Here is a 27,661-nt window from a genome sequence, read left to right on the forward strand (position 1 = left end):
ACACACACACACACACACACACACACACACACACACACACACACACACACACACACACACACACATACAAACACACTATATAATACGTTACAAAAGAACCTGTACCTGTATCCGTACCTGAACTTGTACCTGTACCCGTATCTGCACCTGTACTTTATAACTTAACCTGTACCGTTATTTCTATGTCACTCTGCCCAGCTATCGACAACAACGGCAAACTCATCTTTGTCAGTCAACGGCAAACGCATTTACGCCAGTCAACGCCAAACGCATTTACGCCAGTCAACGCCAAACACATTTACGCCAGTCAACGCCAAACGCATCTACGCCAGTCTTCTCATGCCGCTGTTCATTATTTCCTGGAACAAGGCCCATTACTATATATTGCCAAGCCGACCAGAGACGACCATAAGTTTCCGGGGGGATTCAGTTGATGAGAAAAGTTGACGACAGAGCAACACAACTCAACACAACACACACAAAACATCATAACACAACACAACACAACACAACACAACACAACACAACACACACAACACAACACAAAAACACGTTATATTAAAGGCGTTCTGCAACTGCCCACACTCAATAGATAAAAGAATCCAGACTACATTATTTTACTTTTTTTTTATTTACGTTTAGTACTTGGAATTTGTGATACCATGAAGATTATACACCACAGATTATTCCACCCGATGATTAAACACCCAAGGTCAGGTCAGGTCAGGTTAGGTTAAGGTTAGGTTAGGTTAAGGTTAGGCTAGGTTAGGGTTGGTTTAGGTCAGGTTAGGTTAGGTTAGGTCAGGTGAGGTTAAGTTAGGGTTATTTTAGGTTAGATTGCGTCAGTTACATTAAATTATGTTAGGTCAAGCTAGGTCAAGTCAGGTCAGGTCATGTGCTTATTTACCAGGTGAAATAAACAAAGGTTCCTATTCTCCAAGAGTTTACCCCCCCCCACACACACACCATTTACACCAGCTATATAAAACTTAAAAAAAAACTCCCGAGGGAAAAAAAAAATAATATACCAACATTTTTCACATTTTACTTTTACAGGAAAATCTATTCAGGATTGAGGAGTGAGTGTTGGCAGAGAGGCCAGGCCGGACGTGTGCAGTTTATCCCACTTGACTTAACATAACGAGAACAGTTGGTCACGGCAGGAGAGTGAACTACAATAGGTCCTCCTACTTCAGTATGTTCCTAAACCCAGAGTCTGCTGTGAGAGATATAGAACCTACAGTCTGCTGTGACAGATATAGAACCTAGAGTCTGCTGTGAGATAAAGAACCTAGAGTCTGCTGTGAGAGATATAGAACCCAGAGTCTGCTGTGAGAGATATAGAACCCCGAGTCTGCTGTGAGAGATATAGAACCTAGAGTCTGCTGTGACAGATATAGAACCTAGAGTCTGCTGTGAGGGATATAGAACCCAGAGTCTGCTGTGAGAGATATAGAACCTAGAGTCTGCTGTGAGAGATATAGAGCCCCGGGGTCTTAACAGCCAGGAGATATAGAACCTAGAGTCTTGCTGTGACAGATATAGAACCTAGAGTCTGCTGTGACAGATATAGGGAGCAGGAGTGCTGCTGTGAGAGATATAGAACCTAGAGTCTGCTGTGAGAGATATAGAGCCTAGAGTAACCCAGAGTCTGCTGTGAGAGATATAGAACCTAGAGTAAACCAGAGTCTGGTGTGAGAGATATAAAACCTAGAGTAACCCAGAGTCTGCTGTGAGATATAGAACCTACAGTCTGCTGTGAGAGATATAGAACCTAGAGTCTGCTGTGACAGATATAGAACCTACAGTCTGCTGTGAGAGATATAGAACCCTGAGTCTGCTGTGAGAGACATAGAACCTAGAGTCTGCTGTGAGAGACATAGAACCCAGAGTCTGCTGTGAGAGATATAGAACCCAGAGTCTGCTGTGAGATATAAAAACAGACAAAGCTTGGATTGAATACACCGCCAGAGTCAATATTAGAGTGTCATACGCAGTTACTTATCTCCCCATAGAAGATAAAAGAGACTCGACTGCCTCACATATACACTGTAACACTAAGAAAGATATTTAGTGTATCAATGATATTAAATTAGTACTATTAAACGATTTACTAGCACGTGTGTGTGGGGGGGTGGGAGGGAGAGAGAATTAACCGCATTCTTCATTTTTCCCTCCACCAAGCCTAACTGATCTCCGCATTATGAGTGGTGTGAGGAAAAGAGAGATCACTGATAAAAGATTTCAGATAATAGATTACGAGGGTGGGAGGTGGATGAGAGCCCTGAGAAAACACCACACTATCGTCCCACAAAGGGCCCCTCAGCCGGCAAGTTTTTGCCAGCATGGGGGGGTCGACATAAACGTCTCAGAAGAGGCTCTCTCATGGACGCAGACATCTCTGATACGGATGCCATCGCCAACTCGCCTGGTCATACTGAATCCAACACCCTTCGAGAGTCAGACCCCAGTGATTATGACAGTGACGGTAATGTTTCTGTGGGAAACACTAGCCGGAGTGGAAACACCAATGCCACGGACCCTATCACCCTGCCCTCTGCCAACCAGCCAAGTAAGCAGAATCTGCACTTCCCTAAGGACTCTCTGAAAACCGTAGAGGAACGGTTTAATTGGATGATGAAGTAATGCAGACAACACGGTCTCAACATTCAATTCCGACAAGGTACTGTTGGCTTTGACGGGGTTGTCCTGCCCCCCCAGTAGACGCTGATGAATGTTGCCACATCCTAGTGAAACGATTCCCTCTATACGCTGACATCGAAGATGCGAGTGACTTTAATTCTAGTATACTCAGAATACGTCGACATTACTGAGGAAACACCCCACAAGCTGCTGCCATTGTCAAATGGAAGGGAAGGGAGTGCCCAACCACTGTGGAGGCCCACCCACTCCTCCCTCCACTTTATGCAGAACCCTATCATCCTGGGCCTACATTTTGTGTTATCTGTTCTCATTGGGGTCACACCTTCACTGCCTGCTGCCGACGTGATCGTCCCAGATGTCTCTTCTGTTCACGTAACCATAACCCCGCCACAGTTACAACACCTGGGATCAACCACATAGCCCACACCACCCCCATTAAGGTAACTCTGAGCCTGGCCGCACTGTTTGTAAACCTTGTGGTCAACTCCACTCTCACACCCTCTCTCACTACATTCTCACTTGCCCTATGACCTCCTCCTACAGGTCCCCAGCCGTTACCAACACCTCTTTCCTCCCTGACCAGATATCCCTCCTCCTAGTGACAGGCCTGGCACTTGACATTATTAGGGACCTGCCACACTTTGCCACAAACAGATAAATTGTACCGGGAACTTTCCCCCCACACACTCATCATTCTGTCACTTTATGTAACTTGCTGACAAAACCCATGACCCTTCAGGCTTTTACGCCCTTAATGCACGAGTCATAAAGGCAAGCATGAACTCTGCATGCTTTCCAGATGGGCACTGTAAACGCTTCCGCGCTTCACCTTGCACAGGATGCAAGGGGGTGCCCAATAAACTAGCCCCCTCGGGGGCAATCTATATAAAAAAAATATCGGGGGGGGGAGGGATGGTTGGGGAAGGGGGTAAGGGAGGATGGTAGGGAAGGGGCTTAGCAAGGGAGAGAGGGGTAGGGGGGAAGACGGGAGAGAGGAGAGAGGTGGGTTAGATGGGACGACCTCAGTTCACGTTAAAAATACAACTGCGTGGGGAAAATTAATATCCAAGTTAATTCCTGATGGGCAAAATAGAGAATAAAATATGGTAATTTAACCTAAACTTTACATTAACTTAACCTTCAGCTCACCTAATTTAACCTAATAACTATACTCCTCCTACAGCCCCCCCCAGTCGTCACCCTTACCTCGTCCCTCTGACCAGATGTTCCCCCTCCTCCTACAGTAGAGAGCAGACCTGGCACTTGGCGTTAGGAACTGCCACACTTTGCCTGAAACAGTTTGAATTGTGCAAGAACTCCCCCCCCCGACACTCATTATTCTATCATATGTTATGTAACTTGCTGACAAAACCCATGACCCTCCAGGCACTTATACCCTTAAAGCATGAGTCATGAAGACGAGCATGAATTCAGCATGCTTCCCTGCTGGGTGCTGTAAACTTCTACACTTCGCCTTGCACAGGATGTAAGAGGGTGCCCAGTAAACTATCCTCCTCGCGGGGAAAATTCTAATTATAAAAACTAACCTGACCTAACCTAACTTTCACCTCACCTAACCTAACCTCTTCTTCCTGACCTAACCCTAACTTTCACCTCCTCACCTCACCCTAACCTAAACTTCTTTCACACTCACCTCACCTAACCTCACCGGAACCTAACACAGCCTGACCTGACCTAACCTAACTTTCACCTCACCTAACCTAACCTGACCTAACCTAACTTTCACCTCACCTAACCTAACCTCACCTCACCTCACCTAACCTAACCTAACCTGACCTGACCTAACCTAACTTTCACCTCACCTCACCTAACATAACCTGAGAAAGCCTGAGAAAATAAGTGGTCACATGATAATAGCACTTCATTTGTCTTCCTCAGAGAGAACTAGACGGGCTGGAGTATTAATATGTGTGTGTGTGTGTGTGTGTGTGTGTGTGTGTCTGTGTGTGTGTGTGTGTGTGTGTGTGTGTGTGTGTGTGTCTGTGTGTGTGTGTGTGTGTGTGTGTGTGTATGTGTGTGTGTGTGTGTGTGTGTGTGTGTGTGTGTGTGTGTGTGTGTGTGTGTGTCTCTGTGTGTGTGTGTGTGTGTGTGTGTGTGTGTGTGTGTGTGTGTGTGTGTGTGTGTGTGTGTGTGTGTGTGTGTGTGTGTGTGTGTGTGTGTGTCTGTGTGTGTGTGTGTGTGTGTGTGTGTGTGTGTGTGTGTGTGTGTGTGTGTATGTGTGTGTGTGTATGTGTGTGTGTGTGTGTGTGTGTGTGTGTGTGTGTGTGTGTGTGTGTGTGTATGTGTGTGTATGTGTGTGTGTGTGTACGCGCGCCAGTATAAATCACCACTACCTCTCCTATATTTAGTTCCTCATCACATGACTCATGACGTCAAAGGTAAACACGATAAGCCCAAATGTTACCAATGGCGACGGAAACCACGAAAAATACCAAGTTACAATCACACACACACACACACACACACACACACACACACACACACACACACACACACACACACACACACACACACACACACAAAATATTACTGATATTAAATAAACATATCTAAAGGTAAATTCTAACTACACTATACAATATTTTTTTCTTTTTCTCGTAAGTTAATCGGTTAAAATGCATTCTAATACTTTGAGATACGATAATAATCACCACACGAGTTAATGGGCATCTGGTCCTTGAGGAATGTTAAGTATTGATCAATTTTATGCCATAGGAGGTTTCTGGTGGTTTAGTTATGTTATTTATTCAGTTGAGTATTTATTTGTGTCTGGGATTGTCGTAGTTGTTGTGTGATTGTCTGAGGATAGTTTTTGTTATTTTGTGATTATATTTTTTATTATTATTGTTATTATTGTTATTATTATCATTATTATTATTATTAACCTGTCAAACGCACGCACGCACACGCACACACACACACACCAGTCATGAACTAGTGCTTGTTGACGTGTTAAGGAGATAATGATAGTCTTCACCAGCCACTCTAGTCATTGTTCTGTGTGTGTGTGTGTGTCTGTGTCTGTGTGTGTGTGTGTGTGAGTGTGTTCTTCCCTCACGGCGTCAACGGTACCACAACAATGTAAGGGGAACAGTCCGCTAACACGCACCCTTCATTCACCACCATTATCACGGTGACAACAACTTACTATCACGACACACAACCAACACAGTTAGGTTAGGTTAGGTTAGGTTTGGTTAGGAAAGGCTAGTTTAGGTTAGGTTAGGTTTGGTTGTAGGTAGGTTAGGTTAGGTTGTTAGTTGGTTGGTTAGGTTAGGTTAGGTTTGGTTAGGAAAGGCTAGGTTGTTTTAAGTCGGTTCATTGGTTAGCTGTTTTTGGTTGTTAGCTAGTTGGATATGTTGGCTAAAGTTACGTTGAAAGTTAGCAGGTTAAGTTAGGTTAGGCTAGGTTAAGTCTAAGTCAGATTGTCAGATTAGGTTAGGTAAGGTTAGGCAGGCGTGGTCACCTACTGTGAACGTAACACTGACCAAGCTACCGTACACTGCCTGTTACTCATACAACACCTGCACCTAACATAACCTCATCTCACCTCACCTAACCTAACCTCACCTAACCTCCTCCTCATCTAACCTCCTCCTACCCAACCTCCTCCTCACCTAACTCCTCCCATCTAACCCAACCTCACCTAACCTCCTCTCACCTAACCTAACCTTTACCAAACCTCATCTCACCTAACCTAACCTCACCTAACCTCCTCTCACCTAACCTCCTCTCATCTAACCTAACCTCACCTAACCTTTACCTAACCTCATCTCACCTAACCTCCTCTCACCTAACCTTTACCTAACCTCATCTCACCTAACCTCCTCTCACCTAACCTCATCTCACCTAACCTAAACAGGTAAACAAAGTAAACAAATGAACAAGGTGAACAGGGTGAACAGATAAACAAAGTGAACAAATGAACAAGGTAAACAAGTCAACAAAATGAATAAATGAACAAGTCAAGAAAATGAACAAGGTGAACAGGATGAACATGATACACTGCAACAAGAGGTGAGGGGTACAGTCACCCTGAGTGGCTGCCTCGCTCTAGAACTTATTGGTCGGGCGGAGATCGATCGCTCATATCTCCGAGACGTCACAGTAAGGTATCTCCGTGACGTCACAGTAAGGTATCTCCGTGACGTCACAGTAAGGTATCTCCGTGACGTCACAGTAAGGTATCTCCGTGACGTCACAGTAAGGTATCTCCGTGACGTCACAGATAGGTATCTTCGTGACGTCACAGTAAGGTATCTTCGTGACGTCACAGTAAGGTATCTTCGTGACGTCACAGTAAGGTATCTTCGTGACGTCACAGTAAGGTATCTTCATGACGTCACAGTAAGGTATCTCCGTGACGTCACAGTAAGGTATCTTCGTGACGTCACAGTAAAGTATCTCCGTGACGTCACAGTAAGGTATCTTCGTGACGTCACAGTAAGGTATCTTCATGACGTCACAGTAAGGTATATCCGTGACGTCACAGTAAGGTAACTCCGTGACGTCACAGTAAGGTATCTCCGTGACGTCACAGTAAGGTATCTCCGCGACGTAACAGAAAGGTATCTCCGTGACGTCACAGTAAGGTATCTCCGTGACGTCACAGTAAGGTATCTCCGTGACGTCACAGTAAGGTATCTCCGTGACGTCACAGTAAGGTATCTCCGTGACGTCACAGTAAGGTATCTCCGTGACGTCACAGTAAGGTATCTCCGTGACGTCACCTTGGCTTGACCACCCTAACTTAACCTAACTTCTAATCTAATTTACCCATAACCTAACCGAACCTTACCTACCCATACCGAACCTAACCTTAACATAAACACTAACATAACCTGAATTACACTAACCTTAAACTACCCACGCCTAATCTAACAAACCCTAACGTTAACCAAACCTAATCTAACCAAACTTACCTTAACCTAATCTAACCTAACCACATGCTAAAGTAACCCCGACTCCGTAACAACATTCCTTCACAGTAACTTAACGTCGATAATAAAATTGTTAACACACGCAACACTGACCAACACTGATAGACTCAACACAAACTTGAAACACACTGACGCTACCTGTAGGGGGGTTAGTGTAGTGATGGGTTGTCAGACCACAGCTTACATCTCAGAAACAGTCCAGACCTGACCCGACATTAGCGAGGGCAAATGTAAGGAGACCCTTCGCCGCCCCGCCCCCCCCCCCGGATCAGCTCAACCAGACGGCTGGTCTTCCAATATATAGGACGTCCTAGTCCTCCCTCAGGGAGAGTGTGTCTTGTAACCAAGAAGGGCCAGCTACTACGTCCCCAGTCCCGCTCGAGAGAAGCCCGCCACTAAGTGTAATGAAGTCTCAGCCGGGTCCATCGACAGAGTGCTGTCAACTCAACCATCGACAGAGTGCTGTCAACTCAACGTGTAACAGTAAGTGCTGGCTGTGTAGACGGTAGGAGTGTGGTGATCCCGTACCTCCCCAACGATCGACTTAGTGAAGTGCCCATTCTAATTGTGAGGTTAGGTCATACGAGAATACCATAGTCTATCATAAATTGTGTACGAACCCCCCCCCCCACCATTAATCCCCCCTATTGAACTAGTAAAATAAAGCTGTAACACGCATTGGTGTTTTATATACTACACTTGTACTGTGCCTGTGTTAATATACAGTGTTGACATCACACCCTCGAGACACGCTACCATTTCCTCTCACTATAATACTCTACTACTATAAACTCCTAGCTTACCTCTTCATGTGAGATTTTGTCTCATTATATTAGGTTAGATAGGATAATGGTAGGTCAGGTTAAGTTAGGATATGTTACATTACATTAGGTTAAGTTAAATTGGGTTAGGTTACGTTAGGTTGGGTTAGTATTAGGGTGTTTAATCATCAAGTGAGCTAATGTACGGTTTTTATCTTCATAAAATCCAAAGAAACAGCAAACAACACAACGGAAGGCAATACAACGCAACACACCACAACATAACACAGCACAACACAAGGCAACACATCTCAATACTCTCGAAATAAAGTTGTGAAGAAATTATTACCACACATCCGAGGCTGCTATCACGCTACTGACGGAATGAAGATGTCGTAAGGGAAGGACAAGACACATGTACAGGCGATATGTGAGCCCCCGACACCAGCGACTACGACAACAACAACAACAATAATAATAATAATAATAATAATAATAATAATAATAATAATAATAATAATAATAATAATAATAATAATAAATAATAATAATAATAATTGTAATAGGCCCCTGTCTCATCAACATAACATATTATATAAATAGGTCAATACATCTGATATTATATTCAGATTCACCACCCTGTAACTTTCCACTGGCTATGAGGTGACATGTTCAATGCACGTGATAAGGTGTGCCCACGGGAAGCTGCTACCTGACCCAGCTTGGAGAAGGTCGCGCCCGCAAGTGCTCCCGTTAGAGACCAAGGAAAATGGCCGCCTTGGATCGTTGTATCTTGGGGGAAGAGGAGAGGAGTGTGGGGAAAGACGACCTCCTTGCCACGCTGTTGAGGCAGCTGGGGCAGTTGAGGAGTGAGGTTGACACTCTAAAGGGGGAAAATGAAGCCCTCAGGACGGAACTCCTTCAGGTAGGTGTCCTGCCTAGCATGACACCTGCGAAGGAGGAGCAGGCGTGGATAGTGGTTGTCTCCAAGGGGACTAGGGTCAGGCTCAGGAAAGCTGACCAGGGTGTGGAGTGTAGTAACCCTTACCAGGTGCTGCAGGAAGCTGGCGAGGAAGAGAAGAGGCAGGACGGTATGGAGCAAGGAGAGGAAAGGGCAGTTGTACAAACCCTGCCCACAGGTAAGGTCGTGGTAGTTGGGGACAGCCAGGTGAGGTTTGTAGATAGGGCTTTTTGTGCTAGAGATAGGAAACGTAGGACTAGGGTGTGTTTTTCTGGGGCTGGGATAGGGCATGTAGCCGAGAGGTTAGACAGGGTTTTGTCAGGGGAGGGTACCAATCCAGTAGTGTGTCTTAGTGTGGGAGAAAACGACATAGGTAAGGTTAGGAGTGAGGAACTTTTCAAGAGGTATAGGGAGGCGCTGGGGAAGATTAGAGATAGGGGAGGGATCCCGATAGTATGTGGTGTCTTGCCTAGAAGAGGGGTTGGTCGTGAATGGCTGTCCAGGGCAATTGCTATAAATTGCCGACTGGAAAAACATTGTGCAAACAATGGTTGGGCATTCATTGATAACTGGCAACGATTCTATGGCAACGACTACCTGTACAGTCGCGACGGAGTACACTTGTCTCGTGAGGGGGTAAAGACGTTGTCTGCATCCCTGGAGCGTGAAATTGTCACTCCGAAGGGGGGGGTTTCGCCAGTAGAGAGAGGTCGGGGAAAGTGGGAGTCAAAAAACAAGCCGCAGTGGATGGCTCCGTCTTCCCTCGAGAGGGAACGACGTACCCATACCGTTCTCCCTCGATGGGTCACTACTCACGAGTCGCTCACATCAACTTATATCGTAAGGACGTGACCTAACGTTTATAATACATAAACGCCGTCCCTTTCTCAATCACTCCTATACAGTGAGACTTACGGTCGATCTACACTCAGGAATTATATATACAACCCTTTTATAATAAAACAAGGAACTACCGTTTGGGTTTCGTTACTTAAACCCAAATAATAAATATATGTGAACGGCCTGGTTAATTGCACAAGCAGCCGATTCATAACAATAATAATACCAACACATGGAAAATATATTACTCATGGATTTGTTAATTAATTATTTTTGTCTCTCCATCTTTCTCTCTCTCTCTTCTTTCATCTCCTCTCTCTCTGTTTTTTTACCCCTTCTCCTCCTCCTCCCTCGTCTATAAAGGACCAATCACCGGACAAGAACAACCATCCTCCTCCTCCCTCGTCTATAAAGGACCAATCACCGGACAAGAACAACCACAACGATGACGTCTTCGAGTGAACCGTGACGTCATGAGTTCCCAGAATGCACCCCAATATGGCGTCCTTCACTCAATGTTTCATACAGGAATGCGATTTATTTTCACTCTCTCAGAAGATTCTTGTGTGTCACTACTGAGGCTATATGACACCTGGTTGACCTCTTGTCTAGTTTACTCCCTTATATTACCCATGACACAACCTAACACTACCCCTGATAACATGTAACATACAGCACACATACATACATACATACAAATTGCTATACAACACACACACACTACACTACACTACACTACACTACACTGCACACGCACTAATGATTGATATCACCTCTCGTGGCCTCACTCAGTATGTTATTGGTGACAATAAATCAATGGTTTCTTTTTCAAGCTTTTCTTACCCCCCACCGCCACCCCCAGCCCACCCGCCACCGCCGCCCCACCCCCCGCCCCCCCCCCCCCCACCGCCCCACCCCCCGCCCCACCCCGCCCACCGCCTAGCCCCACCGCCCCACCCGCCACCGCCTCCCCACCCCGCCCCGCCACCGCCTAGCCCCACCCGCCCGCCCCGCCACCGCCCTAGCCCCACCCGCCCCGCCCGCCACCGCCCCGATCCCCTAGCTACCTATAGTGTATTCTGTCTGCCTGTGTCTATATTGGTACAGTCTTACAGTTAGGGTACAGTCTTACAGTTAGGGTACAGTCTTACAGTTAGGGTACAGTCTTACAGTTGGGTACAGTCTTACAGTTAGGGTACAGTCTTACAGTTAGGGTACAGTCTTACATTAATTTACAGTCTTACAGTTAGGGTACAATCTTACAGTTAGGGTACAGTCTTACAGTTAGGGTACAGTCTTACAGTTAGGGTACAGTCTTACAGTTAAGTTACAGTCTTACAGTTAGGGTACAATCTTACAGTTAGAGTTCAGTCTTACAGTTGGTACAGTCTTACAGTTAGGGTACAGTCTTACAGTTAGGTACAGTCTTACAGTTAATTTACAGTCTTACAGTTGGGGTACAGTCTTACAGTTAGGGTACAGTCTTACAGTTAGAATTTGTCTTACAGTTAGGTACAGTCTTACGGTTAGGGTACAGTCTTACAGTTAGGGTACAGTCTTACAGTTAGGGTACAGTCTTACAGTTAGGATACAGTCTTACAGTTAGGATACAGTCTTACAGTTAGGGTGCAATCTTACAGTTAGGATACAGTCTTACAAATAGGTGTACAGTCTTACAGTTAATTTACAGTCTTACAGTTAAGGTACAATCTTACAGTTAGGATACAGTCTTACAGTTAGGGTGCAGACTAAGGATACAGTCTTACAGTTTTAGGATACAGTCTCAGTTTTGGGATACAGTCTTACAGTTTTGGGATACGGTCTTTGGTTTTAGGATAGGTCTTACAGTTAGGGATACAGTCTTACAGTTAGGGTACAGTCTTACAGTTGGGGATACAGTCTTACAGTTAGGGTACAGTCTTACAGTTAGGATACAGTCTTACAGTTAGGTACAGTCTTACAGTTGGGGTACAGTCTTACAGTTAGGGTACAGTCTTACAGTTAGGTACAGTCTTACAGTTAGGGTACAGTCTTACAGTTAGGGTACAGTCTTACAGTTAGGGTACAGTCTTACAGTTAGGATACAGTCTTACAGTTGGGATACAGTCTTACAGTTAGGATACAGTCTTACAGTTAGGGTACAGTCTTACAGTTGGGTACAGTCTTACAGTTAGGGGTACAATCTTACAGTTAGGGTACAGTCTTACAGTTAGGGTACAGTCTTACAGTTAGGATACAGTCTTACAGTTGGGTACAGTCTTACAGTTGAAGTTACAGTCTTACAGTTAGGGTACAGTCTTACAGTTAGGGTACAGTCTTACAGTTAGGGTACAGTCTTACAGTTAGGATGTCTTACAGTTAGGGTACAGTCTTACAGTTAGGATTACAGTCTTACAGTTAGATGATCTTACAGTTAGGGTACAGTCTTACAGTTAGGGTACAGTCTTACAGTTAAAGTTTGATCTTACAGTTAGGGTACAGTCTTACAGTTAGGGTACAGTCTTACAGTTAGGTACAGTCTTACAGTTGAGGTACAGTCTTACAGTTAGGGTACAGTCTTACAGTTGAGGGTACAGTCTTACAGTTAGGATACAGTCTTACAGTTAGGTACAGTCTTACAGTTAGGGTACAGTCTTACAGTTAGGATACAGTCTCACAGTTTTAGGATACAGTCTTACAGTTTTAGGATACAGTCTTACAGTTAGAAGTGCAGTCTTACAGATTTAGGATACAGTCTTACAGTTGGGGTACAGTCTTACAGTTAGGGTACAGTCTTACAGTTAGTTACAGTCTTACAGTTGAATTTAGATCTTACAGTTAGGGTACAGTCTTACAGTTAGGGTACAGTCTTACAGTTAGGTCAGTCTTCGGTTAGGACACAGTCTTACAGTTAGGGTACAGTCTTACAGTTAGGGTACAGTCTTACAGTTGGGGTACAGTCTTACAGTTAGGATACAGTCTTACAGTTAGGATACAGTCTTACAGTTAGGATACAGTCTTACAGTTGGGGTACAGTCTTACAGTTAGGATACAGTCTTACAGTTAGGATACAGTCTTACAGTTAGGATACAGTCTTACAGTTAGGATACAGTCTTACAGTTAGGGTACAGTCTTACAGTTAGGATACAGTCTTACAGTTAGGGTACAGTCTTACAGTTAGGATACAGTCTTACAGTTAGGGTACAGTGAGGATTACCGTAGGGCGATAATATGGATCGTGAAGCTTACTGAAGGCAGCGTCTGACAGTATAAAGATTTTTACAGTTTTAAAGGAAGGGAGGAAGGAGGAGCGGGGTTTAGAGAGGATGGGAGGGTGAGTGAGAGGGGAGGGTGAGTGGGAGGGTGAGAGGGGGAAGGGAGGGCAGAGAGAGGATGGGAGGTGAGTGAGAGGGGGTAAGGGGAGAGAAGGAGGGAGAAGGACAGGGGTGAGAGAGGAGAGGAGGAGGAAGGACAGGATGGAAGGAGGAGGAAGGACAGGATGGAGAGGAGGGAGGCTGGTTGTGTGTGGTAGTTCAACTTTAACAGGAGTGAGTGAGGCAGACACAGCCCACCACCCTACTGACGACACATAACCACTCAATGAAATTAACGATATATAAGAGTTGCAGGTCATGTAGGGCCCTGTCTTCCTGGACCCCAATCTGACCACTACCCTAGTCCTAATGGGCCCTTAACCTAACCTAACCACTCCATGAAATTAACGATATGTAAGAGTTGCAGGTCATGTAGGGCCCTGTCTTCCTGGACCCCAATCTGAGCCCTACCCTAGTCTAATGGGCCCTTAACCTAACCTAACCACTCAATGAAATTAACGATATATAAGAGTTCCAGGTCATGTAGGGCCCTGTCTTCCTGGACCCCAATCTGAGCCATAACCTAGTCCTAATGGGCTTAACCTAACCTAACCACTCAATGAAATTAACGATATATAAGGTTGCAGGTCATGTAGGGCCCTGTCTTCCTGGACCCCAATCTGAGCCATAACCTAGTCCTAATGGGCCCTTAACTAACTAACCACTCAATGAAATTAACGATATATAAGAGTTGCAGGTCATGTAGGGCCCTGTCTTCCTGGACCCCAATCTGACCCATAACCTAGTCCATGGGCCCTTAACCTAACCTAACCACTCAATGAAATTAACGATATATAAGAGTTGCAGGTCATGTAGGGCCCTGTCTTCCTGGACCCCAATCTGAGCCCTACCCTAGTCCTAATGGGCCCTTAACCTAACCTAGGCTAAAATTAACACCGGGGTTACAAGGTCAGGGTTCCAATATCAATGACTAGGTTAGGTTAAATAAAGGTTAGGTTAGGTTAGGTTAGGTTAGGTTAGGTTCGGTGAGGCGATTCATTTTGGAACAAGACGCCACGCTCCCGTACGATCCTCGGTATAGTGAACTGTTCTATATCGCCTCGGTATAGTGAACTCTTCTATATCACCAATTTTCTGCACCACGACTTTCTGTAACGCGAATTCTAAGTAACACCACGAGCGCCATTACACCTCTATTATTTCACCCATAAACCAGAAAAACACCAAAACATTCACCATTAAACCAAATAAACCAACTAAACTTTATCACCATTAAACCAAATAAATCCCCCCAAAATTATCCCAAAACCAAATAAACCACAGAGATTACTACTATTAAAACGAGTAATTCAACGTCACGAATATTAAACATCGAAACATTAATTAAAACCAAGTGCCACTAAAACATGATTTATCCACCCACAAAATATTTATCCACTCGCAAAATATTTATCCACTCGCAAAATATTTATTCACAAAATATTTATTCACTCGCAAAATATTTATTCACTCGCAAAATATTTATCCACTCGCAAAATATTTATCCACTCGCAAAATATTTATTCACCAAATATTTATTCACTCGCATATTATTCACTCGCAAAATATTTATCCACTCGCAAAATATTTATTCACCCGCAAATATATATTCACTCGCAAATATTTATTCCATCATAAAAATATTTATTCACCAATAATAAACAGAAACACTTATAGGGAAGCGGTCAACATCTCAGTACAACACACCATTCACACCTACGAGTAAAATATGGAAAAACATGCACTAGTCACTACAACGAATACCATTATCAAGTCAATAATTCCCAGCAGACCCTCATACATACATACACACACACACAGACACAGGATACATACATACATACATATAGTACACACACACACGTCTAGGTACACATTCAATCACATTCACAACACGCCTCCACCACCTTGTGAAATACGCCGCCAACTTCACGTCAGTTATGTCAGTGTGTGTGTTGTGTAAAATATTTAATAAGTGGTCAGTTTTCAGATATTTCAAGTCAATCATAACGTTATATTTTCGGTTCTCACACACACACACACACACACACAGACACACACACACGAGAGAGAGAGAGAGAGAGGCATTTGTTCTTCTTAACATCCCAACCAGCACCCTCCGCCCCACACAGGGTCACCACAGTTACGGAGCACCGGGCGTGGGTCTCAGGCCACTGGACGGTTCTGGGAGCTCTGGGGTGTTAGCGGCAGTGGTGAACATCAGTTTCGTGTGGGGAACGTGTGGAAGGCGTGTGTGTGGCGTGGAAGGCGTGTGACGTGGAAGGCGTGGGCATAGGTGCTGTGTAAGGGTATTTGATGGTACAGTACATACAACTACGTCTTCTTGTGGGTTTTATGTTGCGTTGTGTTGCGTTGCTTAGAAATTAAACCTACTACAGTAACTACATAATCACGTTTCAACTAAATTATCTATAAATGACAAAGTTACCCAAAAAACTATCTGTACTTGGGGGTAATCGATGAATTTCAGAATGAACACTGTGACTCCTGTTGCCTCGGTAGGGTTGTCAAAATCCTTCGTCCGTTGTGTCATATTGTCTCGACACAATATTGTATAGATAATTTTTGAGTGACTGTATATATAATTAGTTCAGTTCCTCTTCCGTGTTTTTGCTGTTCACACACACACACACACACACACACACACACACACACACACACAGTCAGACCTCCATGTGCTCTCCAGGTGATTTATTTCACGTATCAGCTTATTTAACATTAACCAATCTACTAACCTAACCTAACTTATTCTACCCAAGCCTAATTTAATTTAACCTGACTTAATCTAACCCAGCTTTACCAAAACTAATATAACCTAATCTAACACGATATAATCTAACCTATTCTAACAATCTACAGTAATTTAACCTATTCAAACAATCTAATCTAATTTAATTTAACCTAACCTAACCTAACCTAACCCCCATAGGCTGCGTTAGGGTGGTTAATCTTCAGTCATAAAAAGCTTGGGTGGAATAATTTTCATGTGATCCTCTGGCAGTTATGTGAGAGGAGTGTGTGTGTGTGTGTGTTTCTATTGAGTCACACCCTAGTATGTGGTCGACACTCGGATACCATTACCTGAAGTAGAGGGTGTGTCACATCCCTAACCACACCATTACCGGATTGGTAAATTTAACACAATACAACCACTTGTCACCATCACACACACACACACACACACACACACACACACTGACCTTTCACCACCACTTTCTTTTTGGTCGGCATATTGGTGAAAAAAGATGTAGTGGACAGCAGATGTAGCAACAGCAGGCACAGCAACAGCAGGCACAGCAACAGCAGGCACAGCAATTATCTCAAGTTGAAAGGAGGAGGAGTGAGAGATGGGGTGAAGGAGGGAGTGAGGTAATAATCCTAAAGAGTAAAGAGAGGCTAAGCCATCCCCGTATCACACACAGACATACACTGAGCCTCTCTCTCTCTCTCTCACACACACACACAGTCGTCAGGAAAATCCAGCACACACTCTGACTAGATAGTGCTTATCACCCACCACTTATAATCGCGCCTGCCAACCATGAAATGACATTTATGCATACAGCCCAAAATGATCATGCAAATTCATAACACACACACACACATACACACACTACCCAGAACTGTACACATGTTAGGGTTCTGTGCACATGAAGTTGACACCCACAACAGTCTCTCTACGACGCATCGTTGAGTCAGCTTATCAGAGAGTAGCTGATAAGGCGATACTGGCCGCTAGTCATGCTATAGTGAACCTCAAGAGAGCTTCCTGAGTCGAGAACCAATCAGAACACCCGAGTAAAGACCTACCGATTGAAGCCTTTCCCACCGAGGGTAAAACTTGGGTGAAGATCCATGTAGGACCTCCAGGTGAAGCCTCCAAGTGATACGGGTTAAAAGCTCTAGATGAAGCCTCTTGTGGAAGCTTGTTCTTCAAAAAAAATTGATGAAGCTTCTAGGTAGAGTTCCTTTGAATGAAACTTCCCAGTGGAATTACTACATCATCAGGCCCCTCATACACCATCTGTGAGGGAATTACTACCATCAAGCACCTCACACCACCAGAGAACCACCACGTGATGCCTCATAACACCACCTGTGAGGGAACCACACACGATGCCCCTCAAACACCACCTGTGAGGGAACACTACTATGTGATGCCTCATAACACCACCTGTGGAACCACACTCCACGTGATGCCCCCATAACACCACCTGTGAGGAACTACTACTCCACGTGATGCCCCTCAACACCACCCAGGGAACTACTACCACTGATGCTCATAACACCACCTGTGAGGAACTACTACTCCACGTGATGCCCCTAACACCACCTGTGAGGAACACACTCACGTGAGCCCTCATAACACCACCTAAACTACTACACCACGTCAAGCACTCATACACCACCTGTGAGGAACTACTACTCCACGTGATGCCCCTCAAACACACCTGTGAGGAACTACTATGTGATCCTCATAACACCACCCTGAGAACCACCCAGTGATGCCCTCATAACACCACCTGTGAGGAACTACTATCCACGTGATGCCCCTCATAACACCACCGTGAGAACTACCACGTGATGCCTCATAACACCTGTGAGGAACATACTCACTGATGCCCCTAACGCACGTAGGACACATCCACGTGATGCCCTCATAACGCCACCGAGAGGAACTACTACTCCACGATGCCCCTCATAACACCACCTGTGAGGAACTACTACCCACGATGCCCCTCATAACACCACCTGTGAGGAACTACTACTCCACGTGATGCCCCTCATAACGCCACCTGTGAGGGAGTTACTACACTACAGGAGTTACTACACTACAGTACATGTCTGCTGTTCAACACCTCAGCTCACATGATCTACGTAAACATTAATCTGTATGTTCACTGTATGTTCCTTCACCTTTCTAATGAAGGCTTTGTTAAACCACCAATGTATGTAATAAGTCTATGTCCAATGTATATTTCAGCCTTCGGTCTGCAGAACTTTTTAATAACCTGTTTATTATTATTATTATTATTATTATTATTATTATTATATTATTATTATTATTATAACACACAACACTTATAATATAAAGATTAGGTGATATAGTAAGTGTGGAATCGGGAGATGATGGCTAAAGAGACAACACTCAACCTCAAGCAATAACTCAACCAGGGTCCAGTGTTGAATGCAAGAGTTGAGTACAAGAGTTGAGTCCAAGAGTTTTAACACCAAGTAAATGTCAATTAATTTGAGGTCAATAAAACTATTGACCACAGAGAGTTAAGGTTATGGTACAAGCTGAAACTTTAACATATTAATATGGAGGATAACGTTCGGATATTGGAACACTAACCACTTCGAGGATAACTAACTAAATTAAATTAACCTAACCTAACCTCACGAAGCAGAGGACCCACCAGGTGTAGTTACAGGACACCTGACTCCCTGAATGTGACGAAGGATAGGCACTCTGGCAGTGGCTCCTCACAGATGTAAAAGGCATGAAAGTGTGTACCAAGACATATGGCCACACTAACACTACGTCTTGGATCAGGAGAGAAGATAGAGCCTTTTAGAGGGCCCAAGTACATTGTGTGTGAAATGGCACAGGTAGCTGACATATTAACACTGTGTCCACCTTTTTGCACTTATAGTAGCCAAGTCACTTCCTATATAGAACTAAACACACAATGTGTTTGAATGACCCTCATGTGTGCAGCCAGACATATTGCCTCGCACTGGTGTACTCGTGCAGAGGTACACAAGTCACGCTCTATGTACAGAACTAAACAAACAATGTACTGTAAATACTTTGTAACATCCAATATCATAATATCCTGACAACTGCAGGCTGTTATACACACCTTTATGACCTCTACTCTGTAATTATTGCACAATAAACTAGTCGTTGTACGTGGCAATATAAAAAAAATTCACACACCTAAATGATCGACTACACAAGTGTATACAGGTGGTGAGAGTGTGGCCTTCACGTCATTAGTTATAGTTACACCAGGAGTGACGACTATACTATACACCTTTTATATAATGCATCCTTAATGAACAGGTAACTGTGTAGTGACGTTACCAGGGCTTACACCTGTGAGAATATTGAGACGAAAATATTGGGGTCTAACCATTACAGGTGATGTCGATATGCTGAATACTTAATGGCGCTGATGAGGGCCGCTGTGTTGTCATGGTGATACTGACAACACGTGTAATGCTGTGTTGTCATGGTGATACTGACAACACGTAATGCTGTGTTGTCATGGTGATACTGACAACACGTAATGCTGTGTTGTCATGGTGATACTGACAACACGTGTTATGCTGTGTTGTCATGGTGATACTGACAACACGTGTTATGCTGTGTTGTCATGGTGATACTGACAACACGTGTAATGCGTGTTGTCATGGATACTGACAGTTGTCATGGTGATACTGACAACACGTGTTATGTTGTCAGATACTGGTGTTAGGTAAGGTTCTCAAGTAGTTGGGCCGTTGTCCTAGCCTTTCAATATCGGTTTTATTGACTCACACACACACACACACACACACACACACACACACACACACACACACACACACACACACACACACACACACACACACACACACACACACACCCACTATAAGTTACCTGAGAACCTTCATTAAATATAAAACTTAATTGCATCAGCCGGGAGTATATATTTGAAGACACTTCCCTAATTAAGTGCTTATTTCACCTGATGATTACACACTAACTCTACCTGGTGGTTTACGATTCGGTCAAGTTTAATTTAATATTAGGTTAGGTTGGATTAGGTCAGGTAAGGTTGGATTAGGTCATTTTAGGTTGGATTACGTCAGGTTAGGTTGGATTAGGTTAGGTTAGATTAGCATTAGGGTAGTTAATCTGAAGGTAAAACCCTACTGGGATAATTCCACTGGTGATCTCTAACAAGTGTATGTGGGTGAAGGAACACTTAGAATGGGTGAGGAGGAGGGTGGGTGGGTAGTGAGGGAGGGGTGGTGGGTAGGAGGGGAGGGTGGTGGTAGTGAGGGAGGGGTGGGTAGTGAGGAGGTGGTGGTAGAGAGGGAGGGTGGGGAGAGGGGAGGGGTGGGTGGGTAGGGGAGGGGTGGTGGTAGGGAGGGGAGGGGGAGGGGAGGGGTGGGTGGGTGGGGAGGGGAGGGGAGGGGTGGGTGGGTAGGGAGGGAGGGGGTGGGAGGGGAGGGGTGGGGTAGGGAGGGGAGGGGGGTAGGGAGGGGAGGGGTGGGTGGGGAGTGGGGAGGGTGGGTGGGTAGAGGGAGGGGAGGGGTGGGTAGGGAGGGGAGGGGTGGGTAGGGGAGGGGAGGGGTGGGTAGTGAGGGAGGGGTGGGTGGGTAGTAGGGAGGGAGGGGTGGTAGTGGAGGGAGGGGTGCAGGAGGGGGTAGTGAGGAGGGTGGGTAGTAGGGAGAGGGTGGTGGTGGGGAGAGGAGGGGTAGTGAGGAGGTGGGTAGAGGGTAGAGAGGAGGTAGGAGGGAGGGTAGGAGGTAGTGAGGGGAGGGTGGTGGTAGTGAGGAGGTGGGTGGAAGAGGAGGTGGTAGTGAGGAGGGGTGGTGGGTAGGGAGGGAGGGGTGGTGGTAGGGAGGGAGGGGTGGTAGGGAGGGTGGTGGTAGTGAGGGAGGGTGCTGGTAGTGAGAGAGGGTGGTGGTAGTGATGGAGGGTGGTGGGAGTGAGGGAAGGTGGTGGTACTGTGACCAACATGGACCAGCAGACACAGGTAAGGCAGGCAGAAGGTGTACTGGGCGACTTACCACGCTGGTGACTGGTGGTGGAGACGTTGAAGAGACCGAAGAGTTTGGTGTAGATGGAGGAGGGTCTCTGAGGCTTGATGTTGTTCTCCGTGGTTTTCGTCATGGGCGGCTTGGTGAGAGGGGCACCTGCCGTCGCGCCCACCTTGGCCGCCCACCCCTCCATCACCTTGCCCCTCAGACCCCCGGAACCATGGCGGCGGTTGTGGTCCTGCCGAAGAGCGCTGACGGTGCCTCCTCCACCACTACTACGTTTCCTCACACGTTTGCTCCTCTCCTCCACCAACTCCAACACCTCAAGTTCAAAGTCCTCGATGATGGTTGGTGCGGGAGCCATGGTCGCTGGTCGGCTGTGGCGGTTCTTGGAGTATGTGTGTGGGTGGGTGGACTGTGGGTGGTGTGGGTGGGTGGGTACACTGCCACTACACCACACCCACACTTACTACACCACCACACTGATACACCAAACACGTCGCGCCATCACTAGTATGACATGTACACCCAGGTCATTAGTGGTACACAGCCACACCCTCTTACACTACACTACACTCGAGCGAGGTGTCAACACGCGCCGAGGAGTACCGTTCCCAAAGTTGTGACCTTAACCTTTAACCTTGTGACCAAACTATCACAACAGCCTGGGGGAGGTTATGGTGTTGTCTGGACAAAGGTCTGTCTCGTGTGGACATTGTAAACTGTTTATGTCCTCGACTTATGCTGAGGAGAAATGAAGTCATCAGAGCATTGAACTTAACCTTTGACCTCCCATAACACAGCAGGTCAAGGGGGCTTGGCTAGATGAAGATATTGAAGCCACCCTCGCCCTCTCCCTGAATCATCTCAAATCTCGCAAACACGCCACACAACGAGAAGCATTCGACGTAAAATGGACACACCTGAAACAACGGGGTAGCGTCACACTATGCCACTATGACGCTGTAACCGGTGACTCCAACCGCCACTACAAAGAGTATCAATCTCTGACTCGATCTCAACAGATTATATACACGAGACTGCGCCTAGGGTACAGGTACCTAGGGAGTACATTGGCAACCCTGAGCCTGGCCGCACTGTTTGTAAACTTTGAGGCCAACTCCACTCTCACACCCTCCGTCACTACATCCTCACTTGCCCTATGACCTCCTCCTACAGGTCCCCAGCCGTTACCAACACCTCTTCCCTCCCTGACCAGATATCCCTCCTCCTAGTCACTGGCCTGGCACTTGACATTATTAGGGACCTGCCATGCTTTGCTATAAACAGATGAAATGTACCGGGAATTTCCCCTCCCCCCACACACTCATCATTCTGTCACTTTATGTAACTTGCTGGCAAAACCCATGATCCTTCAGGCTTTTACGCCCTTAATACACGAGTCATAAAGGCAAGCATGAACTTAGCATGCTTCCCAGTTGGGCACTGTAAACGCTTCTGCGCTTCACCTTGCAAAGGATGTAAGGGGGTGCCCAATAAACTAGCCCCCTCCGGGGCAATCTGTAAAAAAAAATCTGAATACAGTATAACAACTATGAACACCTTAAGTCCCTTCCTCCACGAGTTACTGCCGACACGCACCAACACCGCTACCACGAGTTACGATCACTCCAAGCTTGCTACCGAGGTCTAGTGTCAGTTTATAGCAAGGCAGTTGATTGGTTGAAAGACGGGCACACCAAGTCACGACAGTGCTTCAATAGTCCTACGATAATAATAATAATAATAATAATAATAATAATAATAATAATAATAATAATAATAATAATAATAATAATAATAATACGAGGAGCGACGTTAAGTATCCATCATTCCATCAAGATTAAATATTGAAGTGTGAGAGAGGGTTGGACATCACACCCAACCCCACACAAGCTGAGGGCTGGGTGGGTGGGTGGCTGGAGTGACTGCTGGGTAACCAATGGCTGGCTGGAAGGAGTGTCTGGGGGCTAAATTGGGTGGGTTGGCTGGAGGGACTAGTTTTAGGAGCTATCGGGGGAGATTGGGAGCTGGTGGGAAGGGGTGCTGGTGGGAAGGGGTGCTGGTGGGAAGGGGTGCTGGTGGGAAGGGGCTGTCTGTGTGGTGTTGTCTCTGTTCGGAGGGGGCTGTCTGTGAAGGAGTCTTTGGAAAGGACTGAATGGGGCCCGTGAAGGAGAGGATATCCTGTAAGATAAGGCCTGGCAACGGGCTGCCTCCCACACGTCGCCCAGGGGACCACCTCTCTCCTCCTCCTCCTCTTCACCCCACAACAACACGAAGCGAGATAGAGCAGTCGGGTGTGTGGGGGGTGGGGGTCGTCGCACTACACTTGTTTGGATGTACGTGTGTTTGTCTGCAGTGTACACCAAGAAGGAAGAAAGGAAGGAAGGAAGGAGGGAAGGAAGGAGGGAGGGAGGGAACGGGTTATAACAAGTTAATCTACCATTTAAGTTAATCCAGATTATGTGTATTTTGCCTTAATATAAAATACGTAAATATAATAATAGTGAACGAGGAGGACTGGGGAGTGGAAGGGAAGGGGATGAAGGGAGGAAAAGGAGGAGGGGGGTAAGGAAGGAGGAGGGGGTAAGGAAGGAGGAGGGGGTAAGGAAGGAGGAGGAAGGAAAGAGGTAGGAGAGGAGAAGAAGGAGGAAGAGGAGGTGAGGAGAAGGTAAGGAAGAGGTAAGAAGGATGTGTGGAAGAGATAAGGGAGGAGGAGGAGGAGGTGAAAGATAAGGAAAGAGGACGATCAGGAGGAGGAAAAGGACGGGGTGACAAGGAAAGAGGGGGAAGGAGGAGGAAAGAGGAAGAGGAGGAGGAAGAGGCAGGCAGGTGAGGAACCAATATCTGATACTCACTTATCGACCTGTTAACCAAGCTGCCACTTACCCCGTGTACCCAACCCCGTGTAAAGTCAACAAAATGTTTTCTGCACCTTTACTACAATATGACACACCGGACCAAGAATTCTGAAAACACTCATTTACGCGGGTGATTCTTGTTAATTTCTCTATATTAACTATAAGCGATATATAAAAAAAAAATACATCATACTTCGTTATACAATGCATTACACAACCAGAAATACCAACCTTACCTAACTAACATGGCCTCAGTTAGTGATCGTTGCAGAGGCCATCAGACCAATGGATGCAGAATACTTTTTTGCAGACTGTACCTCACCCCGTGTACCCAACCCCGTGTACCTCGCCACGTTTACCCGACCCCGTGTACCTCGCCACGTTTACCATTACGTCTTCTCAACCCCATTAATACCTCGCCACGTTGCCGACCTCACATTGTACCTTGCCACGTTTACCGACCCCGTGTACCTCAACCCCGTGTACCTCCCGTGTACCTGTCACCCTATAAAACTAACCTAACCAACCCCAGGTAACGTTGATTGTTAATCATCAAAAAAGGTAAAGAAATAAACTAAAGTAGGGGGGGGGGGGTGTAATGTTTAAGTGCTCTCCTAAAATTAATAAGTGTTATACTGTTGAAGCGTCACAGTGCTGGGCTTCTGTGGGTCTAAATTAATACCTAAGTTGTATCAGGTTGTAACTGGGACCCTCCACACATAATCAGCATAATTCACGAGTTAATTTCAAAGGGGAAGGGAATCACACACACGCACGCACGCACGCACGCACGCACGCACGCACACGCACACACCAGCTGAAGTGTCAAAACAATAACTTTTACCCTTGTGCTTTCGACCCTAAAAAAAACTAGGCAGCACCATTATTATTTTTGTTCGTTACATTGGGATGAGTCAGGGCAAACACGAGTGCCACTGTCCTGACCCTGTGACCTACATACAGTACTGTGCTGCATACAAGACTGGCTGAGTACACACTGTGTAATTTAAAAAGTGTCCCGGCCGAGGTATGAGGCGCGCGTCTGCGTCTCTCTCTCTCTCTCTCTCTCTCTCTCTCTCTCTCTCTCTCTCTCTCTCTCTCTCTCTCTCTCTCTCTCTCTCTCTCTCCTCTCTCTCTCTCTCTCTCTCTCCACACAAGACAAGATTGCACCCCCCCACCTGTTGTATTAATACCCCCTAAGACCAACTCAGGGACCATCCCATCAGGGCAGTAAAGAACCAGCACAGCAACACACGATACGGTAACACGGTACAATAACATACGGTACAATAAAACAGCACAGCAACACACGATACGGTAACACGGTACAATAACATACGGTACAATAAGACAGTACAGCAACACACGATACGGTAACACGGTACAATAACACAGTACAGGACCGCTCCATCACACCCCTCCTCCCAGCCAGTCTCACTAACCACTCCTAAATACTTATATAATCTTAGATCTTTTATGTCTGAACGTCTGTCGGTATAATGTCACTATTTTATAATGTATTACCGTTCACTTAACCTCGTGCAACACCTACCAAACTTTACCATTATATCAAGTCAATTTATTTATTTATTTTTTTAAAGTTTGTCTAACATTTTCAATTTATATTATTTCACTATATCAAATTGTCTTATATCACCAGTCACTTTTTTTTACAGTACGTTATATATGTCGTTTATGGTGACTAAAACACCTACCACAATAATACATCTCGCTATATTACCTAATGTGATATATACCGCAATAATACTTCACTACACCTTGCAACACCCACCACTCAACAACACACATAAGTTACAGTACAGTACACATATTTTACACAACACCTGCTGCTCTTAAGTCTCCGGTTGTACTGAACACTGACAAGCTGAGCACTGTACTGTACACCACATGCCCGAGCACCACACACCTGCCGTCCTGATTATTGCTGTGAGTTAATTAGTAATGTTCTCAGTTAGCAGGTTGACGAGGGTGCCTGTATAATGTAAGTCACTGTGATATATGACACACTGTACACTACCATATGACACACTGTACGCCATCACATAACACTGTACACCCTCACATGACACTATATACCACCATATGACACACTGTACCCCATCACATAACACTGTACACCCTCACATGACACTGTATACCACCATATGACACACTGTACGCCATCACATAACACTGTACACCCTCACATGACACTGTATACCACCATATGACACACTGTACACCATCACACAATACTCTGAACTACCTTTCAAAAATATGTGTTAAGTAAACTTGGACCTTAATCAATGCTGTCTCGCTCACCGTGATCAATGCTCCTGTGGTGTAAATTATGTGCTGCACACACACACACACACACACACACACACACACACACACACACACACACACACACGAGTCCCAGAACACTGCTCTTTTAATGTTTCTTAACTATTCTATATAAAGTGCGGTGGCTGAGTAAATACAGTGCTCGCCTCCCTACACTGAGGGCCTCTGGTTCGATCTCGAGGCACTCCTAGTTAACCCAGCTGTGACTGGTTTAGGGGTCGAGTGCCAGTAGTGCCACCGGTTATATAATTCAGAAGCGCCATTAGTCCACCGTCAGTGACAGGTAGAAGACAGGGACAAACATTACTGTACTGAGGCCATATATAAGACAGTTCAGCGCCACCTACGGGGAGACTCGGCCCAGCAGTTAGGTGTTCCCAGTGTTATGTGACTGCACCTACAGGAGCCAGGCTATACGTTAGGAGGTAATGTATCCTCGACTGTGTAATTAATTAAGCGTGACTTAGTGCCGGCACCTTGAGCGTAACTCATCCATGACTGAGTAATTAATTAAAGGTGACTTATGGCATCATTACATAATAGAGGCACACTATACCTGTCAACATGTAAACACAGCTTATACGTAAGAGGTAATATATCCGTGAATATGTTATGTTATATCAGCTCGGCGTCAACCATTACCGCTTTAAGTGACACAATAACACCCGCCTCTGACGTCAGAGTTACCAGCTCAGGTGTTAGCAAGACTCAGTGTTCACCTAGATTCATCAATACTTACTGTAAGAACTGTATGTATTTTTAAATATATAATGCACAGCGTCTGTTTGTTTCTTTGTGTGGCTGCTGGCACGACAATGTATAAACTCCAGAAGCTTCATGAACGTAGAATTTTTTTTTCGGGGGAGGGGGTTGGAACCCTTTATTACGAACACACATATTTGTCAATTGTTTTGCTCTGCACGGCCACTGTATTAAAGATAGAGCTGATATTTAGTATGTTTATGTAAACAGCCTTAAGAATTATCACGAACGTCTACGAGAGGGAGGGGGGGGGGGGGCCGGGCCAACCCCCTGTGCCCAGCCACAACTTAATTATGGCCAAAGATGGACACTGGCCGTGTAGCTGCACCCATTTTGTTCAACAAATGTGGGCAACGCCGTGTACCCCAACAAG

General features: G+C 45.5%; 1 protein-coding gene across 7 annotated transcripts in view; it reads right to left on the minus strand.

Annotated features, from left to right (window-relative positions):
* LOC121871254 (phospholipid-transporting ATPase ID-like) overlaps window positions 1-27,661 on the minus strand; it is a 179,389-nt gene that overhangs the window by 71,138 nt on the left and 80,590 nt on the right. For 3 of the 7 annotated variants that reach the window (XM_042373464.1, XM_042373462.1, XM_042373461.1), the window contains exon 1: window positions 21,350-22,063. The exons of 3 other annotated variants lie outside the window; for them this stretch is intronic. In XM_042373464.1, coding sequence (XP_042229398.1) covers window positions 21,350-21,683 — 334 coding nt within the window. In that variant the 5' untranslated portion in view covers window positions 21,684-22,063. Of the gene's footprint in view, window positions 1-16,761; window positions 16,992-21,349; window positions 22,064-27,661 lie in introns of those variants that run through there. One more of the 7 variants, XM_042373468.1, reaches the window with a different exon arrangement.

The sequence above is a fragment of the Homarus americanus genome, unplaced genomic scaffold (assembly GCF_018991925.1).
Source record: "Homarus americanus isolate GMGI-L3 unplaced genomic scaffold, GMGI_Hamer_2.0 scaffold46973, whole genome shotgun sequence".
Classification (NCBI taxonomy): Eukaryota; Metazoa; Arthropoda; class Malacostraca; order Decapoda; family Nephropidae; genus Homarus; species Homarus americanus.